At 40.8% G+C, this 21,897-nt stretch overlaps 1 protein-coding gene across 2 annotated transcripts in view; it reads right to left on the bottom strand.

Moving 5' to 3' along the window:
- Window positions 1-21,897, bottom strand: part of PRICKLE3 (prickle planar cell polarity protein 3) — a 1,188,758-nt gene that overhangs the window by 343,467 nt on the left and 823,394 nt on the right. Inside the window, exon 1 of one of the 2 annotated variants that reach the window (XM_044080197.1) lies at window positions 21,573-21,888. The exons of the other annotated variant lie outside the window; for it this stretch is intronic. Within the exon in view, the coding sequence (XP_043936132.1) occupies window positions 21,573-21,724 (152 nt within the window). The 5' untranslated portion in view covers window positions 21,725-21,888. Of the gene's footprint in view, window positions 1-21,572; window positions 21,889-21,897 lie in introns of those variants that run through there. 2 annotated transcript variants of the gene reach the window in all.

Below are 21,897 nucleotides of genomic sequence, written 5' to 3' on the forward strand. Positions count from 1 at the left end.
ACCTGAATGTAAACTTATGAAATGATCTGAAGATAAATAAAAACTTTGTGAAAGCATCAGTGATGTCTAGCAGAAAGCTGGATGTGCAGTAAAAACAATATATTATCATAAGCTGCTAAAACCTCACCAAAATACTCTATGCAGGTATGAAGACCTGAGTTCACCAGCATAATGAATGACAAGGAAGGAAGACATTAAAAATGCTAAGTAGTTCACACTGAGGTTTGTATTAAAAGAAAAGTACAGTTTTGTACCTACCATAAATGTAGATGTTCAAGTGTTCACCCTGCTGCAGTCATCACATTTGGGTTATCCTGCCGTCAGGCGGTCCCGTAGTCGGCCTGAGTTCCAAAGTCTTCGTCCGGCGTCAGTTGCTGTCGCTTCTTCCCTGACGTCAGTGCACCAGGGGTATATAAGAGGCATCCGATGGCATTTTCTTCAGTTTTTCTTGCCCCAGATGTCAGGTGCCCCCAATAGGTAGGCAATATATATATATATATATATATATATATATATATATATATATATATATATATATATACATAAATAAATAAATACACCACAGAGGTTGTATAGGATAGAGTGGTATAGATAAGTTCAGCTAGTTCAGAGGGGATGGAGGGAGGGTAACCTGAACTGCAGCAGGGTGAACACTCGAACATCTACATTTATGGTAGGTACAAAACTGTACTATGTTCATCGTGTTACCCTGCTGCAGTCATCACACTTGGGTTGAATCCCAGAGCTAAGGATGGGTGGTGGAGTTAAACAGGGTTAGAAGAAGCTAGTAGGCCCTACAGAACTGCAGTGGCTACAAAGAGCTGGTCAGATTTTCTGAAAGCCTTAGTTTTATCCAAGTAGTAACGTAGTTGCCTGTGAATGTCAAAAGAGTGCAGGAGTCTTTCTCCTTTGTTCTGGGGATTTGGGAAGAAGGTGGGCAAATGAATGGTTTGGTTTAGGGCCACACTGGATACCACCTTTGGCATAAAGGAAGGGTTAGTTCGTAGAGAGACTCTGTCTTGATGAAAAATGAGGAAAAGCTCCATTGCCATTAGTTCCTGTAGCTCTGAGACTCTTCTAGCTGAGGTTATTGCTAATAGCAGGGCAGTTTTCCATGAAAGAAATTTTAAATCTGCTGAAAAAGCTGGTTCAAAGGGTGGCAGTGTAAGCTTTTCCAGAACAAAGTTGAGATCCCAAGTAGGTGTTGGTGCTCTCCTGGGCGGTCTTATGTTCTTAGCCCCTCTGAGGTACTGTCTTAGGAGTGGATGTGAGAATAAAGGAGGATCAGTGTTGTAATGAGCTGAAATTGTTGAGGTGTGGATCTTAGATGAAAAGGAAAGTCCTTTGTGCAACATCTCAGTTAAATATTGCAGAATCTGAGGAATGTTTGGATCAAGGGGATTCTGGCCTTTAGGTTCCAGGCGCAAAATCTTTTCCATTTGTCTGAATAGGTTTTCCTGGTGCTGGGCCTCCTGGCCTCCAGAATGACATCCATAACAGCTTTGGATAGATGTATTGGCTGGTTGTTTAGGTAATTTGCCATGCAGCCAGGTTTAAAGTCTTGAGCTGGCTGTGTAGAATCTGATTGTCTTGCTGGGTGAGCAGGTGAGGAATTTGTGGTAAAATCCATGGTGGGCCGTGGGCCATGGGCCATGTTCCTTAGAATTGGATACCAATGCTGGCGTGGCCAGTCTGGTGCAATGAGTATCATTTGTGGCCTCTGTAATCTGACTTTCAGCAGTACCTTTGCTAGAAGAGGCAGTGGAGGAAAGGCATACACTGTTAATGTTTTCAAACTGAATGAGAGGGCGTCCACTTTCTAAGTTTGTGGATGGAATGTCCTTGTGCAAAATTTTTGAAGTTGGTAGTTTTGGGGGTTGGCAAACAGATCTATGTCTGGGCGTCCCCATTTTTGAGCTATCATTGCGAATACTTGTGGATCTAGTTTCCACTCGTGTGGATCCATGATGTTTCTGCTTAGGTCGTCTGCCAATGTGTTTTTCTTTCCTGGCAGGAATTGTGCTTGTAATTGAAACTGGTAAGACAGTGCTGTGTTCCACAAGGTCATTGCTTGCCTGCATAGAGGGTAGGAATGTGTGCCCCCTTGCTTGTTTATGTACCACATTACTGTGGTATTGTTCGTCTTTATTATTAGTTGTCCTTGGTGTAAGACGTCCTTGAAAGCTGTTAGGGCATTCTGTACTGCTTGCATTTCTTTCTGATTGATATGCAGATGCCTTTGATCTGTAGTCCATTTGCCCTGAATGCACTGTCCTGCCATGTGTGCTCCCCAGGCATAGTCCGATGCATCTTTTGTCATAGTTTGCCTGGCTGTGGATAAGGTGAAAGGCTGACCCTTGTTGAGGTGACATGCCTGTGCCCACCATAGAAACTCCTGTTGAAGGCAGGGAATGAGTGGTATCATTGTTTCCAAGCTGTGGCTGTGCTGAGTCCATACGCTTTTCAGGTACCATTGTAATTTCCTCATATGCAGTTTTGCAAATGGTACTAGTAGTATGCAAGATGCCATGAATCCCAAGGCCTGCAGAATTTTTTTTGCAGGGAGTTGGGTCTTTTTTGCCATTATTTTTAAATATTGAGTCAACTCTTGTTGCTTGTCTGGCATGAGTTAAGCCATCTGGGCCATTGTATTCAAGCTGGCACCCAGGAGTATTATGTTTTGTGAGGGCACTAGTTTTGATTTCTTTTCATTTACTGTGTACCCTAGGCAACTTAGAAGGTGTTTGACAAATGCCAGATGCTTTAAAAGAATGTCCTTGCTTTCTGCTTGAATAAGGCAATCATCCAGGTATGGGTATACTTTTATTCCTCTTTGTCTGCAGTATGCAATTACTGATGCCAGGCATTTTGTGAAGACCCTGGGCGCAGTAGATAAGCCAAAGGGCAGTGCAGAGAATTGATAATGCATTGAACCTGCAATGAAGCGGAGGTATCTTCTGCAATTTTGTCTGATAGGGACATGCAGGTATGTCTCCTTGAGGTACAACGTTACTAGCCAAGCATTCTTGCCCAGCATGGGAAGAAGCTGCTGTAGTGTTAGCATCTTGAATTTTGGTACTTGCAGATAGGTGTTCAGAATTGAAAGATCCAGAATGGGTCTCCATGCTTTGTCTTTTCTTGGGACTAGAAAGAGTCTTGAGTAAAATCCTTGTCCTTGCTCCTGTGTAGGTACCTGCTGAATGGCTCTCATGTCCATGAGAGCTGTAATTTGTTTTTGTGCCTCTGCCCATTGATTTGTTGGCAGGTTTGGCATTCCTTTTATCCTTGGCAAGGTATGAAAGTGGAATCTGTATCCCTGTGAGACAATATTTAGGTCCCATTTGTCTTTTGTGATGATGTGCCAGTTGTCTGCAAAAAATGCTAATTTTCCTCCCAAGGGAGCTGCCAGGAGAGATTTGCTTGGTAGTTTGAGGATTGAGTCATTGTGTTTGTCTTCTGCTAGCTTGCGGCCTGTCTTCTCCTCCTTTCTGGGTAGCAGTACCCCATTGGTGAGGTTTGTAAGGGCCTTGTGACTGACCTCTGCCCCTTGGGCATCTGTATTTGCCCCTCTGTGATCTGTCAGAAGCTGGAAAGGACCAGTTTTGTGTTGGCCAATTTCTGCAACAAGGAGGTTGTACCTGTAAAAAATCCTTGACCGTCTGCATAGACTTTGCCTTATCCTCCATTTTCTTTAAAACCTCTTCTGCTTTGACACCAAATAACACATCCTGCTGTAAAGGTGCATCCAATAATTTTGCTTTAACATGATCAGGTAGAGTTTGTTCTTTTAACCAAGCATGTCTACGTATGACAGACCCAGTAACAGCTGCTCTACAGGAAGCTTCCAATGAATCAAATCCACATTGTAAAGTATGTGTGCCCACCTGTTCAGCTGCATGCAACAGATCCTGCATTTCCTTGAATTCAGACTTTTTGTTTTAATTGAGACATTAGGAATTGCTGATATTTCAGCATGTGAAACTGACAATTTAATGCACTCATAGCCAGAGTTGCTGAGGTGTATATTTTCTTTCCTCATCTATCTAGGGCTCTGGAATCCCTTTCAGAGGGCACAGGATTTTTAGCCATAGAAGCTTTAGCCCCCTTGGGACCCTGGGAAATTTTTTCTGGGTCAGCCAGAGGGCTTTTATAAAGGAATTTGTGTGAGTCAGGTACTCTGTAGTATCTGTCTGGTTTGGCTGGAGCAGGAGGTAAAGAGTCTGGATTTAGACTAGAATCCAAGTAAACATCATCCACAATATCTAAAACTGGAGGGATAGCAAGTGGTCTGTGCTGGGGTAATAAAAGGAACTCTCGGAGCCTTTTCTTAGAATCAGAGTAGTCCTGGCCTTCCCAGTGAAAATGTTCCCTCGTGATATGTAAAGTTTCCCCAAAGGAGTAGTTTTCAGGGGGAGATGCTGAGGGATCAGAGTCTTCATAAGGGGGAATAGTGTAATCCTGTTCCTCAGAAGAATCTGAGGAAATTGAAACCTGGTCAGAGGAAGCATAATCCTCCTCTTGTCTTGGTCTTTTATCTGAAGGGGGATGGGAACCCCTAATTAGGGTAATCAAATCTTCAGCCATCTTAAGCATCTGTTTCTTAGGCATGGGGCCTTGAACTGCAGACTGATGCACAGTTTTTTTTGGTTTTAAAGGAATTTTAAGCTTAGCATAAGATTTAATGGTGAATGTAGTTGGTGTGAAGATACCTTCTGCAACTGAAGGTGTTTTCACTGCACCGGGGTCTCCTTCTGCTCTGGTGTTGGAAGGACCTAATAAGGATGGCTGCATCGGCCTAGTACACTCCGCTTGAGAATCCGCAGCTGTCTGAGGTTCCAATTCTGCGGTCATCAGGTGCTGCGTAGGTGCCTCACTGAAAACCGGAGAACCGGCGACAGGCCCAGCAGAGGCCTCGGAGTCTGGCTTGTTCCTAGGCTGCCTGTCCTTATCCTTGCATTTTTTATGCATGCCAGTCATCAGCTGCTCCGACGGCATGATATAAATTTCCTACCAAAGTAATGTCAAGCGAAGTCAAAACGGTGTTTGACAGTTCGTTTATTAAACCTAGCACAAAACCGACAACCTGTGACGTCATGGTCTGGGCCTAGGCAAGGAATACAATAGGAATGGAAGTCCTTATGAGGTATTTGCTTCCCACAAGAAATGCAATTCTTAACTTTTTCTGACATCAGACTGAGGCAAGAAAAGGTTCCCCAATGGGGTACTTAGCTTTATTGAAGACTTCAGACTGAAATTCGAATCGAAAATCTCAGGTGTCGGCCGGCCGGCACTTGTGAACTGCTTCTGCTTCGGTCACCGCGCGGCAAGAAAGACTGAAGAAAATGGCGTTGGATGCCTCTTATATACCCGTGGTGCACTGACGTCAGGGAAGAAGCGACAGCAGCCGACGCCGGACCAAGACTTTGGAACTCAGGCCGACTGTGGGACCGCCTGACGGCAGGATAACCAAAGTGTGATGACTGCAGCAGGGTAACACAATGAACATCATAAAGAACTCTGCATGTACAGTTTTGTGAATAGAAGCCAACCAGGATGCATACTAGAAATGCAAAATGAGATGCACGAGAACAAGGGGACAAAATCTGAGGTTACAAGGCAGATTGCTTAGGGGAGATAAGGGAAGTATTACTTCCCAGAAAGGGTGGTGCATGACTGCACAGTCTATAGCTTTTCTTATGAGGAGCTGTGTGTGTGTGTGTGTGTGTGTGTGTGTGTGTGTGTGTGTGTGTGTGTGTGTGTGTGTGTGTGTGTGTGTGTGTGTGTGTGTTCACCTGTTAAAAGGATCAACATGCTATGTAATAAACTGTTGGCACACTAGGTAGGCCAAACAGTCATTATCTGCTCTGAAAATCTATGTTAAAACAGTAAAGCACAGACTTTTGTATTTAGTATAAAATGATCAAAAGACTGACTGAATACACACGGTAACAAATCAGTCATAGACTGTGGATATATACAAGAAATAAAGTAGATTTGAATATTCTTAGTATTTTTATATATTATTATTTATCTTATTTTAAGCAGATGGGCTGGACCAGATGGGTCCCCCTTTTCAGTCCTGACCTTGTTAAAGAAATCAAATCAAATAAAACAGTCAAACAAAATAAAAAGGAAATGTATAAGATAGTATAATACATATCCAAACAGTCCCTGGTTTATGAATACAAGACTACAAATTCATAAGTCATACATTAACGGCATAGTTTGTTTTGTATGCTTTCACTATCAGCTTGTGCTATAGGCTGTTTCAAAGGTGTGTTTTGGGGAGGGGCAGAGAAAATAATGGCTAGATCTGCACATGCAAAATGGATGACCAACTGCTTCAGGTTTTAGCATTCTATCTAAAAGAGGACAGTAGCAAAGGAGCAAGAGTTTAAAAGTACTGATACTTTGCAGCAGAACTGACATGATGAAAATGAGATGGGGGATTATCCTGATTCAGATAACTTGATATTCTCTTCTATTACATTTTCCAGTGAACGAGCATGTTTATGATTGCCTGTGGGGGTGCTGCTGGTGACAGGTAAGGCATATACTGTGAAGTATTTCTCTGGCATGAGTCATTTTAATGTCTTTAGTCAACATATTCATGATTTTTTTATCAGTGCACCTTGCTTTGCATCTTGTGTGTGTGAGAGACCAGAAAAGGAAAAAGGATCCAGAAACACACTGGATATTTAAACTGAGGAACTGCCTCGACAATGTTACTATTGGGTAATAGAATGATCTAGTTTGGGCACAAGACAAAGTCTCTCCTGTGTACCTATACACATTTTTAAGATGATATTCGGACCTCTCTTTTACTGAACCTATTGTATGAATACAGGTTAGAGGTTAGGATGAATTTTTACTGCTAAGATCACGTGAGTGCTCATCAAGACTGCAAGGTGTTTATCATGCGATACGGAACAAGCAATGCGATTTACATGCCAGCTGTCTTTCTTGTGAAGAACCATCACCATAAATTATAATTAATCAACAACAAAACTATGCAAAAACTAAACTTTTATTGCTTACATGTGCTACAGTACTTATGATGCCATTAGCAGGAGCAGAATCAAATGGCTTTCAAGGTTTAAATAACTAACATTAGTTGGAAGGCACTAAACCATAGAACTACTGGGAGCTGGTCAAGCATAAGCTCCCTTTTACTAATTCATGCTGATGGGAACTGACCCACTACTGTTACAGAGCCATACTGCTTGTAAGTACAACTAGTTCAGTGGGTTTAACTAGCTGCACAAAAGCTTTAGGGTCAGAGTGGGCTAGACGGTGCTTTTGAAACAGTCAGTATTTGGAGCCATGATAACGGAACATAAGGTGCTGCAGTAGAAACCCAAATTAGAAGAAAATACATCTTTCTACATCAGAGAAAGGATGGCAGACAAAATAAACATTTCCTAGTTACTGTGATGGGATACAAGCAAATGTGTATTTCAAACGGAGCTTGTGATAAATAGAAAAGAAAAGATGCTGGTTCAAGGGGATAGCTGGAAAAAAGGGCAGACATATGTATGTAATATAGAATAATAATCCTACAATATGATGCATTCTTGCTCACATTTCCTTAAATCTCACTCAGGACAGGAGGACATCATCCATGATGACTGTACCTGCTGACTACTTCTGGAAATTGATGACTCACATGGAGAGGGGAGCATGTCAGGGCAGAGTTTGGTTGTCCAGTGAGAATGAAGAGGGCATTGGGAGATGAGTACTGACAAACTCAAGCCTCTTAACTCAAACTTGACTTTTTCAAGCCTGACTTTTCTATAATGATATTGCTCAAAAAAGACTTTGGGCAAACAAGGGCAGAGACCTGTCTCACTTGGTTCTTATTTGTTGCACTCTTAATAGATTTGGTATGTTTAACACGAAATACAGAATGTCAGTTACTATAAACCTATGAAACATAAGGTATCAAGTTAAGTTTTTAAAAAAATGAATATAGATGAGAATTGCATCAAAAATCCCTATTCTACACATATATATGCATACACACACACACACACACACATATATATATATATATATATATATATATATATAGTGCCATCACCTGTAGCATCTCAGAGGTATGAAGATACGTAAACATAGAAAAACATTAAGGAAACATGGAAAAATGTTAAGGTTTCACTCTCTCTGACCCCACAGAGGATTAGTTTTAAGCAATGAAATTACTTTAGTGGGAGTATTTTTTTTCTTACTGGAAGCAGTGGTTATACATTCACATAAAAAAGGTTGAACATATTGCTGCAATGCGGAACACTGTTTTGGGACAATGAAGGATGATTTACATTACTGGTACCTACTTAGCCAACAATCAGAGAATTTGTCAGCCTTAGAGAACACCAAACTTCCTGTTATGGAAAGACACTATCAAATTGTGCAAATTGCAGAAGTAACAGGGTGTTTGTATAGAGGAGCATGGTAAACTACTGGGACCTGCAAATATGGGGAAACAGCATCACTAAACAAACATTGTCATAAGGATGAAGCAAGTGAAGAAGGACATGGTACACTGGTGTACATATAAGCTACAAGGAAGGGGGACAAAACATCTGTAACTGTTAGACTGTGAAACTGTGCGTCACTAAATATAGCGAAATGTTTGCAACAAGAATGATGACACAGTGTTCACACAAGCATCAAAATCATAAAGGATAATGTATACTTACAACAAAGGTACTTGGTACTTCACTGCTGCACTAATTGTTTACAAGAAGGCAAATGGTTACACACAGGCAGATGACTTTTTAGTATGCATCACCACAGTTGTCAGTCATAATGTATTTTTCATTCTTAAAGTTTGTTCCCATATGCATCTATTGGCCATCAGCTCCATCCTATAGATTATGAGGCTATTCATTCCTTCATTGCAACAGCCACAGACTGCTGGCACAGATCATAGACAATGGGACAGTCAAGGAAGCAAACATGAGGAACATTTGGTCTAATACGTATCCCTTACTTCACCAGGCATGAGGCACCTTCATCTCAGTGTCTTGAGGGCCAGGTCTCACTCTTCCCTGACTGACACCCCTCATACTGAAGGGTTGGAGCTTTATTATCCTCAGGTCTAGGAACTACACAACAGCTCTCTCCCTCCACAAGTCCAACCCCCATCTTTGGTGCGTTAGTACTTTTTTCACCATTAAACTTTGACATCACCCATGGCAGCAGACATCTGTGCTTACAGTCATAAAAATTTACAATGGTTTTCTATCATGCACTTGACACACAGCTGATCGAGTCCACCTATGCTCAAAACCATTCCACAAAACTTGGAATGCCAAATTCCGGTATACCCAATGCAAACACTGAACCTTGAAACTCCCTACTGCTCTGGACCCAGGAACAAGAATTACCATGAGTCTACACAGGGGACAAGGTTGGACAGTCAGTAATTTTAGTTGTCAACATTACAACGTTCACAATGTGTGACTCGACCGCCTATGTACAGAGTACATAACAGTAAACCATTGACAATGCCTTACCTGTATATCTACATGTTTACACCATTTATATGCATGTTAATGAAGACCATCATAAATATAGGTTGGTAGTATCATGCAGGTGTACCTGATCCATCAAACTGCATGCTACACAACCTCTGCTCAGATAGGTGTGAGCCTTGGCTACCTCCCTCCTCTCAGTGCCTGGATCACTAGTAAACAGCAGGACACCTGAGTTGCAGTCAGGGCTTTATCCCTCCATGCCAGTAAATGACATAATCTATGCAACTGGCTTTATGCCAGAACAATTCAGATTCCAACCAGGTTTCATGCAGTATTCCTCAGAAACACACCCTTAGTAAGTAAGGCTGAGCTATAAAAATAACAAGCAGAGCGCCAACAATTAACTAACTGCTACTTTACCAATTTTTAATTTCTTGAAAATGACTACTGGGTCATGCAGATTAACATTTTCAAAAAAAATTCCAAGTACTGTACTGTTGATTCAAACAACAGTTTCTTTTGATTTTGGACATTGTTTTTTCTTCTGCACTTATGTTATATCACAGCCATGGATATTAAATGAATACTATGCATCTTTTATTTATTTGTGCAATGATTCACACATAGTAAGTGAATACCATGCCTCTTTTATTTATTACTGCCATGATTCCAAAAAATCGTATCAAGGAGAGTTAACATATGCCCCCACTGACACTTAAAAGTAATGAGCAGAAGTCGGAATGCCTACCCAAAATGAGAAATCCAATCACATACGATCTATCCTCCTGACATCCTTCTCTTTCACTTCCAAATGGTGACCCCTAGTATATAAACAAATTCTACTGAACACACAACTGGGGCCTCGTCACACACTCCTAGCACAGTTTTCATGTTATTTACACTACCACTGATACAATTTAACTCCCTCCATCCTGGAGTATATTAAGTATAACTCTTTTCATTGACATAGACAAATATTCATGTTTTTGATCTACCATACATTTCTCAAAAAGCTTCAAACTCTATGAGTTGGTGAGGGCCCCACATCTTGGTTTTACCAGCTATCTCTAAAAGGGTACATGTATTTACTAATAATACAGTATCCCACCATGATACTCTCAAACCAGGGGTTCTACAAGGGTCAGAGTTCCTGATTCCTGCTGTTCTTCATATTCATAAATCATTACGTATCTCCTTCAGTCTGTATTAATACTTTATGTACATGATACATTCACACTTAAAATTGGAACCATGTTACATTCACACTTAAAACTGGAACCATTTTGCACATATTTATAGATAAGTTTTTAAAACTCTGTGAGTGGATTCAAAGCAATCATCTTTGGGTTCAAAGCCATCATCTTGCAAATAACACCTCCAAATCTTCATGCAAGCTCTTTTGAATACTACAATGACTTAAATCTGCCCAACCCCTATCTAGATCCCTTCAATAATCCTGTTTCTTTCAGAATCAAAAAACAATGGTATTTTGCATTACGGCTTGACCCTAAGCTTACCTTTCACCACCATGTTGATATTACCTGCAACACAGAGCTTATGCTACTCAAAGCCTGTTATAAGTTTACAGAGCTACTTAAATTTGAGAAAAGATGACTACTTACTACCAGAGTCCTTCTCCCAAAGCTTGACATTTGCCATTCTTGTACTGAAGTTATAAAATCTATATATTCTGAACAACTGTCAACAAGATGCTGTTTTGCTCCCCTCTCACCCAACTCTGAATGTCAGTGTTTTCCATAAGAAAACCCACCTTTCTTCATGCCTTACCTTAAAACTGCATTACTAGTATTACTGCCCTCCACCAGGTAGTCAACTCTCTATACAAACTAGCAACTCTACCCTCACTCCTCAGGTATGAATGATCTCATGCTTCTCAGACCGAACAGTGGCTTAGCCATTGGTGAGAAAAAATTCTCAAATACTGTCACGGTCAATGGAAAAAGCAGCAGCCTTCTGCTCAGAACTGCCCTCCGGGAACATCTTTCAGTATGCATAAGACTGGCACTGTTATTTAGACATAATCTAAACACTACTGCAGCCTACCAGCTATTCAATGCAGTTTTACAAACTTGTTATCTCAAAACTTTGTAGTAATGTTGTTAGAAGTGAGTAGGTAGCTTTTTCAGTAAATGGCTTGCTGTAGTGTATGAAATTTGACTTGCCTACAACAGGGCTGTCAAATATCATAACTACGTCTGTTTCAATTCTTAATATAAATGGGTTGTAAAACTATGCTTATGTTTGTATGAATTATACAAAGAGTGTTTTTGTTTTAAATAGATGCTCAAATCTTGGGGACAGTTCTTTTATCTGCAGGTTGTGCAATCCTTACAGGTTCATAGATGTATTCTAGGCTAATTACCACTCGGGCCTTTGTAAGCCTAGCCATGCATCCCAAATGTATTCTACAAGTTTGTGCACTTTAGAGGTGTTTTAAGAGGTATATGTAAGCTAGGGCAAGACTTATAGGCTCCCTCTATCTATTAGAAATTCAACTGCTAGATCTGAGATGCATGTCTGATCCACTGGTCCAGGTTTTTCTTGAACAGGGTTAAGAAAGAGCTCTTATTTATACAGATGGGAAACCCATTCCAGAGGAGGAGGAGATTTCTCTAGGACACATATCTGTCTGTCCAACATACCCTATTTTTTGTCACAAGCAAAGTTTAAATCCCTAGATCGAGTAATTCTGATCCTATTCATTTTGCAGATATGCAAAAGGTCCATCAGAGTGGGATCCAAGGATGCCTTGTATGCCAGGCACAGATCGTTTCCTACAGACTGTTGACAAGCAAAGTACAGAGATAGGTCATTTAGGCGATCTGCATAGGTGATGTTGTTTATGTGCATGGTACAGGGATATACTGAGTGAAAGAGTACTACTCCCCATGTAAAAAATACTTTAAACTTTTGAAAGTTATCAACCACAATTTTAATCAGCATATAGCTGTCAGAAAGTCATTCATGACAGAGAGTAAAGTTGGTACACTTTCATAAATCCAGTTGCACTAGATTAACTAAACTGATGTTATGGTCCATCAAATTCGAACATCAGTGTCACACAAAATAACAAAGTTGGATGGAGGAAGAATGACTGCTGAATGGTCATATTTTACCCCGAAGAGCTTTATCATCACGGCACAAGACACACCAACACCTACTATAAAATGGGACTCAGTGGAGGTTAATCAACAGACAATTTGATTAGTCTGTTCTACGTAGTTACCATCCCTAGTTTCACATATACACATTGTTTCTCTTATGCTGTCTTTAGTTTAATAAATTTACGCTGCTGCAGCTATTATAGTTTACTGTAGTGCTCCAGCTCTCTAACTGAAACATGTATAAGGTTCTTGTATGAATGGAAAATATTCTGTTTTTGCTTGCCTTCAAGGGCTAAAAATGCTAAGAAGTCAAACAGTGTTACCCTTATTACCTTTTTCAGTTGTCTTTAATGGAACCACATCACCTCAAAACCAGCACCCCAGGTCATAACTCTCCTTTGGAAATTCCCCAAAACTAACAGCTTGAGTATGCAAAAGATAAAACACATACTCAACACATAAAAAACAAACACTACACACACAAAGTCACAAAAAGCATTTCTGCAATGAACAAGCCCCCCTACATCACCCCCCCATGCATAGAACTAACATTGCTCATGTATAGTACAACCCACCCCATGCACAGTACTAACATACTCCATGTATGGGGCTAACCCCTCCCCCCATAGTCCTCTTAACTCATTATTCTTACAATGAGGTCTCTGCACCACAAACAGTGGTCACTTATAAACAAAACCACATCTTGTTCTGTCTGTGTAACCTTACTTTTTCTGCAAGACTGCAAATTTGGAGAAAACATACACAATCTGAGAACTTGCACGTTGCTCTCATAAAATGAGTTTAGAATTATGAGCAAGCAGTATCTCAAACAATAAAGCAAGAATGACTTGAGCAAGTCAGTCTCAAAAGAAAGACACAATTAAGCATTTTGTATATACTTATAAAAAAGGGCTCTAGGGTACAAGTATAGAAAACAGGAGTGCAAAAAAACATTTTCACAAAAAAGGAGTTAAAAACTGCATTAAAAAAAGAAAACAAATAGCTGAACTTTTTCTCTCTGAGAAGCAGAGCCATCTTCATATCCTAAAGAAGGGGTTCTTTGAGATGGCATCACCTTACTTGTTGATCACCACCAAGTTTGCTGCATCTCAGGGGATAAACCCTCCTCCCATGCAGCACAACATTTGGTTGTCATAAATATGCCATTTATTTAATATCTTACTTCCTAAAAAGGAGTAACAGTTTGTTAGCTTACATCTTCAGTCAGCTGTAAAATGTAATACTGCTTTCATGTTTCACGGAATGGTTTCTGTCACCAAACTGCACTCTCACAACCCTCCTTTTCTAGTACCATGCACAATGACATCAAGGCATCCCTAGATTGTTAGGACAGAGTACATTTCCAAAGCAATTATGCTGTCAAATACCACAACTATAGCAGCTTATCTACAGTAGGAGGGATTTTCTACCAGCTTGCAAAAGGGCTACATTCAGAAATAATAAAGATAATACAATGATATATTGCATTTGCAAGTTTCAGGATAATCACAACCACAAACTAAATTAGAACAGGATATGTCTGATAACAGCCTGTGATACTATGAAAGGTTTATTTGTGTGCAGTTCACATCTACCAGTTGTACCAGATAATATAGTCACATATTTGTTTTAGACGGCAGGGTTTACACATTCTGTTCTGCTGGTCTACTAAGTGTACACAGTTTGATGAATGCATGTTGGAGGGAGGGGCTTAGATACCCCACGTGATGTAAGTGATGGCCTTGGAAATAAAACAGCAAGTTACTGAAGGTTAGTACTGGGAGATGAGGTTCACAAACATACAGCTACTATACCAAAACAGCTAGCAAAGCAATTAATGAATTATCACATCAGCAATAAAATTCAAATATCTACTGTGATGTCATCTCGTAATTAATGGTTCGGTTTAAATCCTCAGCTATAATTGCTAGTAGTATGAAGTTTGTCCTGCTGCCACTTTGGAATGCATCACAATATTCAAACTGTGGCTCTCTAAGACAATATCAAACGTTTTCAATCTCATCAAATAACAAAAAAAATTAAACAGAAAACCTTTGTGAATTTTAGTCCTTTACACCCGTATCACAAATGTAATTTACTCAAGAATTAGAGAAGAAGCATGATCTATTCTCAAAAAAGCAAGTGTTGCCATTATGATATTCATACCTTTAAAAGTTTTAACTTGTTACTTCCAAGTCACCAAAAATGAAACAAATAATCCTACAAGTTAGCACTATTAAACCATAAGCACTACTTACTCTTATACTCTCTACGATTACCCTGTCCTCTATTGGTCCATTTTAAATTCAGTTTCCCTATATTACTCTAGCATGTCCAAAGGTCAGTCAATGGTTTCCTCTCCAGTCCAGCTGGTGAATCTGGGAATTTTGAGGCAATGTTACAACTGTCTCATGTACACGGACAACCCTCTCCTCCTCCAACCAGGTTCAAATATATGTGAGAGATGCAACTATTTAGCCAAACTGGAGGCTGAGCTCTCTCATCTCAAAACTGGTGTAACCAGTCAGGAGGAGAAGGTAACCTCACACAACACAATTCCAGTATCACATAGTCCCACCACATCAGTGAACCAAATACATAAATACACAAAAACATACTCGGAGGCTCTAAATAAAATCTACCTAAGCAACAGAGACCTCCAAAGCAGACATCCAAGCAAACGCTACCTCAAAACAAAACACGCACAACACATAACCCACAAAGTCAGTGTGCCAAGCAGCCACAGCCCTTAAGGCTGAATAACACACCTGATACTCTTGTAATAGGTGACTCTATTGTCAGACACACTGACGTCCCGCTCACCAGGCTGAATAAAGAGAAGGTCATGGTGAGCTGCCTGTCAGGTGCTAGGATCCGCCACATAACACAAGCACTCAGATCACTCCAAAGCAAATACAAATATGACTCAGTCATTGTACATGCTGGTGTGAATGACCTGAGACGTACCTCCCTGGACTACATGAAAAGAGACATAGAGGAGCTCTCTGATCATGTAGCCCAGGCTGGTATGACCCTGACCTTGAGCAGCATCTTACCCTCACCTAGAATGATGCCACAGTACAAAGACAAAATGATCGATTTTAACAATTGGCTAAAATTTTGGTGTCATTCAAAGGGGATCCAGTGTCTGTCAGCCTGGGATGACATGCTCGACAAGCCACGTTGCTTCGCTAGGGACGGCTTGCACCTGTCACCACTGGGCTTTTGGATATTGGCAAAGGCTCTTGCCACCCCCATAGTGCCTTTTTAGGCAAGGCTCAAAAGTCAAACCCACCCCCATAGACAGCACAAGGAACAAGAAACTAATGGTAATGCTGCTAAATGCCAGAAGTCTTAACCTCAAGATGCACGCACTCGAAGCTCTCCTCAGTATGGAGAACATCGATATCTGTGCAGTGACAGAAACCTGGTTCAAGGCTCCAGAGAGCACCCCAGCACTACCAGGCTATACCTCATATTATGCTTTTCGGCCCCAAAACCAGGACCGAACCACAAAAGGAGGGGGAGTTTCCATATTTATCAAGGATATCCACACCTCCAGGTTAGTGGCATTGCACGTGGTATCGGAGACCATCCATGTGCAACTAACAGTGGGCAAGACTGCTTTTCAGTTTATAGCATCCTACAGACCACCCTCTCAAAGTCAGGAATCCCACTCGGCTTTCCTGAAAACATTGGAGAACATGAAGATCTCTCCGAACACCATTATATTGGGCGACTTCAACTACCCAAACATTGACTGGGAGCACTACTCAAGCCCCAGCACCTTGGCCCAAAGGTTCCTGGAAATTATAAACTCAAATGCTATGGAACAACTAGTCACCACTCCCACAAGAGGGGACAACATATTAGACCTGATCATTACCAACATGGGGACTCTATGCTCCACACCAGAAGTATATCCCTCATTGGTAAGATCAGACCATAAACTAATTTCACTGGATGTCCACATCCCGACCCCACCCCCAGCCCAGAAAACCACAGTGAAAAACTTCTCAAAAGTGAACTTCTCACTTCTCAAAACCGAAGTGGAATCCTTCAAGGCCCCAGGGCCAGTGGAAACTATGGCCCAAACCGCAGAATCCTATATAAGCGCATTCTACGAACATCTCCAGGAATGCATGGATCATGCTATCCCAAACAAAACCAAGACCCAATCATCTAAAGGCAGGCGTCCAGTCTGGTGGACCCCTGCCATAAATAAACTGTACAACAGAAGGAGGAAGCTACTACATGATAGAGCAAAATCCCTGATAGGGAAGGCATCTCTGATCAGTACTAGCAAAAAATTACGATCCCTCATAAAATCCTCCAAGGCCAGCTTCGAAAGAAAAATTGCACAGGACACCAAAGACAATCATAAGGCTTTTTTCAATTATGTTAGAAACCTGGGATGCAACTCCCAGACTTGTTCTGAGTTGATTCTAAATGACAAAAAATACACTGAACCCACAGACATCGCCAATATCCTGTCAGACAGGTTCAGTGCAAACTTCTCCACCCCCCTCCCCCCCAAAAGAGCAAGTATCTATCTCGGCAGAGGGCTGCCTCCCAAACATCTCTGATGCTCAGGTGAAGGCTGCCCTCTCCAAAGCAAAAAACACTGCTTCCATGGGACCAGATGGCGTCCCAGGTTGTGTCCTACATGAACTCTAAGAGGAACTAATCCCTCAAATAAAACAGCTATACAATCTCAGCCTCACTACAGGATATGTGCCCACAGAATGGCGTACAGCAACAGTGGTCCCACTCCACAAAAGTGCAAAGGTGGAGCCTCTACGGACCCTGGAAACTATTGCCCCATAAGCCTGACTAGCTTAGTCTGCAAGGCTATGGAGAGGATCATCATGGAGCTCATAAACAAAGACATTGGGGACCTACAGACACTAGATCCTACCCAGTTCGGCTTTGTCAAGGGCAGATCCTGCCTTTTGAACCTGGTTGACTTTTTCGAAACAGTCACCAAAGCCATAGATGAAGGGAAGGTAGTTCACACAGCCTATCTGGACCTTGCAAAGGCATTTGACACAATACCCCACTCGGGCATCATAGATAAGCTATCCAGCTTAAATATAAACCCCTATGTCACAAGATGGGTCGCAAACTGGCTCAAAGACAGAACTCACAGAGTGAGAGTTGCTGGAGCCATGTCAGACTCGAAACCGGTCACAAGTGGCATCCCACAGGGTTCTGTCCTGGGACCACTCTTGTTCGGTATATACTTTTCCGTGGTACAGGCAAACGTGGGAGGACTATGGCTCACCAAGTTCGCAGACGACTGCAAACTGGGTGCCATAATCAACTCTCCAGCTGACACAAACATCCTTCAAAAGGTCTCACAGAGACAGATAACTGGTGCCAGCGCCATGGTTTAAAGCTAAATGCCAAAAATGTATAGTCATACCCTTTGGCAAAAACAATGTGCCCACAAATTACCACATAGGCGGAAACCCATTAAGTACAGAAAAAGTTATTAGGGACCTGGGGACCCAAGTTGATAGCAATCTCTCCTTTGAAAACCACATTGCCAAAGTGGTTAGAAAGACCTTCTACATAGCCCACCTCATCACAAAGGGTTTCACATCTAGATCAAGAGAGGTAATCGTGCCCCTTTATTCATCCCTCATCAGGCCCATCATAGAATACAATGCCCCTTTTGGGCTGTACCTTACCCAACACCTGCAGCAATTAGAAAGACCCCAAAAGTATCTCACCAAGAGGATCAAGGGTCTCAAACAGATGCCATATGCTGCTCGGTTTAAAAAAACTCCAGCTCTACTCAGTTGCATACCGCCTACTTCGAAGTGATCTATGCCTGACATACAAAGCTATGTCAAATCCAGAATTAATGGACATGCTCCACCTCAGTAAATCTAAATCCCTTAGAGCCACACATTCGAGGGACTTGAACCTCAGCACAGAAATAAATAGAACTTGCTGGAGGGACAGGTTCATAACCCAGAGGCTCCCTTCGCTCTGGAATAGAATTCCAGTTCATGTGAGACAGAGCACCTCACTGAATGTCTTCAAGAAGAATCTCGATAGGTGGATGGGGGATCGTAGGTTTGTCCCAGGGATTACTCCCGTGTCACTATTAGACAGAGGCACAGTAAACTAAACCTTAAAAAGGTCACAGTATACTGAAATCAAGGGTGGCGTAAGCCATACAGAATCGGTCTAGGCTTATAATTGCCCCAGGGCAGATAGCCTAGTATGAACCAATGAACCTATGAAATCCTTGAAAAGATTTACAGACTTGTAATAAGCTTCTATTTTTTTTGCAGTCTCATACAATCATGTTAGGTGTTTACAAGCTATGGTTACTCGGAAGCCCAGGACCATTTTTAATATCTTAACGGCCATCTAATTAACTTTGGAACACTTGCCACCATTCAAAACGGATAACACCAACATTTCATCTAACAATTAAGACCTGAATCCCTGGATAGCAGTGCAGGTTACCAACAAGAGGCAATGTCACATACCATACAGCTTCCATATTAGTCAAGCATCAAATCTGTGTCAACTGCTTGAAAGGCACCAACGCTCATCTCTGTACTACAACTTTCTATTAACAATTGTCTGTTTTAGTGTTACTGGTCATGGAGGACAAATGAAAAACATAAAAGGAACAAAACAGAAGTTTACCTGTCCTCTGACTAATATCATCTACAATATTACTGCTAGCAAGGGTAGTTTCTAGAGCCAGGTAAATAGGCTAACATCTGTCCACAAAAGGTGCCAGATACAGATCAGTTTGATGGGGAACAGGCACTTTTCCAGGTTTCGATCTCAAAACAAAACTGTCTAGAAATAACTGTACATCTAACATACTGATACTGTTGGAGCAGAGGAACATTACTAGAAAGGTCACCATTAACAGGGACTACAACAGTAACTAAATTTGAATTCTACTTACTTCCAGATATGATAAGAGTGATATAGTAAGGAAAGCAAAATTCCTTGCTGCTTAAAGGAGTACCATGCTTTCAGATGTTTTTTTTTTCACATTGTAAACACATAATTAGCATTTCTCCTTATCCTAGGGACTGTACAGCACTGAAAACAAAGGTGAGCAAAACAGCTTTTAAAATTACATTCTTGTATTTTTTTGTGTAACACTGTTAAGACTCATTGGGCCTCTCCAGAATGATGCAAATGGGCAGTGAGTGCCCATCAGTATTTCTGTTTTTTCCCTGCAAATTATGACTGGGAACTCCTTTAAAAAGCAACCAAATGAAATTCACAGGACAAGAGCATGGAATATTGCAAGGCACACATTTTAGCTCAAAATTGTCGTCGTGGTTATCAGAACCTCCATTACAGGTAGAAATGCTAACTTTAGAGTGCAATGCAAAGAAGTATCCTTTTAAGGTAACCATTCTCAAATAATATACAGTATGTGGCAATAGAGTCCCTTGCTTGGTTGCATGACTCAGGTGATTTATTGAAAATATTTAAGTATAAAATTACTCTTAACGAAATACAGCAAACAGAGTAAATGTTAAAAAAGAGGCAATGCAGCAACAAATAGGCTTGTTCATTTGCATGGTTTCACCAAAGACTATACTGAGACGCTCACACCATCTCCAGAGTAACAGAACAGTCCTCCAAAAATTTCACTTGAAATGCACTTTAAAATATGCATACAGTAGTCACTGTATGCCTAAAAACACACAAGGGGACCTTTGTCCCGAGCAAGACTTTAATACTTCTGCAACTTACGGGACCTCTGTCCTGAACAATACTTTAATACTTCTGCAACTTACGCTTCATTCAACTTTTCAGGTGAGAGAGCCACATCTCTTTGTATATCTTGACCATCTCCACAGATATAAGTAACATTGCAATTAAAGGGAGATGCTTCTTACATACAGAGATGAATATTGACTATTTTAAGTCCAGAGGGATCACTGTATATTTATAGTGACCAGTTGATAAAGTGATGATCTTGCTATGTTGGTTAAAATGCATTGTGTTTGCCTCAAGCTTATTTGCAGTACCCTGCAACAAAAAAAATATGTAGGAATAAACATGGCCTCACACATGCCAAGCAAGTTAAACCTTTGTACTCTGTAGAACTAATGTGTTTTGACTCCCCCCATATAGTGAAACAATGAAGAGGTCTGCCTTTCTGCCTTATCAGACTGTTACAGCCAGCATCTCTTCTAAGTCTACATGCAAGACAGACCAAGTACCAGGAGTAACTCCAAGGTAGAAGAAAACACATTAAATGGTGAATGACAAATAAAAAAAATAAAATCATCATGCTTTAAAGCAGAAATACTGCAATTACAATAAAACAGGAAAACTACACATTCATAGAAAATATGCACAGTAAAATAAGACAGACTTTCATACTATTGTTAGAGTACCCACTTGAAACTACCATTTTACAAAATTTAGTACTTCTTGAGTTGATTTTTTCTAGTATTTTAAGTGTCTACACATATAGACATTGTGCATAAAAATCAAATGGTATAAAAAACTGCTGTAAGTTAATAAACATTAGCATGTAGAACAAACTACAAAAGATGAACTCTGACAATATATTTATACTATGTAACTTCAGCTCTAGAGTTTATATTTGTGTACTGTTTGTCGATATACATTTGGACTTGTAAGGTTGGTGTGATGGAAGTGCAGCATAAATGTGTACCTACTTAACTACCCAGCATACGAAGCACTTTCCATGTACTGCTCTTATGATAACACTAAAGATTTTCATGAATTTAAAATCCACCACCCAGCCAGGAAAAAAAATTAAAATATTTTACTGCTTCAGTAACACATTTGTATTAGTCTTTATTATGGCTTTTGCTATAAAATAAATGCTACAATTCTTGGATTATATTCTTGTCTTTTCAGAAATGTGAAGTCTGCTGAAGAATACAGTTTACTGGAAACATATATCACATCAGAATCAAGCAATCAACCACAAACCTACCCAACTGCAAACTCAGATGTGCGGGCATCCCATTTGTCATACATTTTCTCCTCTGGTCCTACCGAAGCTGCATCTTCTGTAATCCTTTCTGGACACACACATAGGCAAGTACAGCAGCTGTTAGTAAGTCCGGCTTGCATGCATGTGCACATGCATTATAAGGAATGGTGCATAATTCAGAAAGCTCCCATGCCTGGTGTCCGGCCATGTCTGCTTTGACTGCTGCAGTGACTTTTCAAGAGCAAAAGGTGAAAACACAATGACGCTGCTTTCCTTCTCCCCCACCCCCAAGAAAAATCATTCAGGACTGAAACATTTCATTAAA

Source organism: Protopterus annectens, chromosome 8.part0 (genome assembly GCF_019279795.1).
Source record: "Protopterus annectens isolate FY-2018-M chromosome 8.part0, PAN1.0, whole genome shotgun sequence".
NCBI classification, from domain to species: domain Eukaryota; kingdom Metazoa; phylum Chordata; order Ceratodontiformes; family Protopteridae; genus Protopterus; species Protopterus annectens.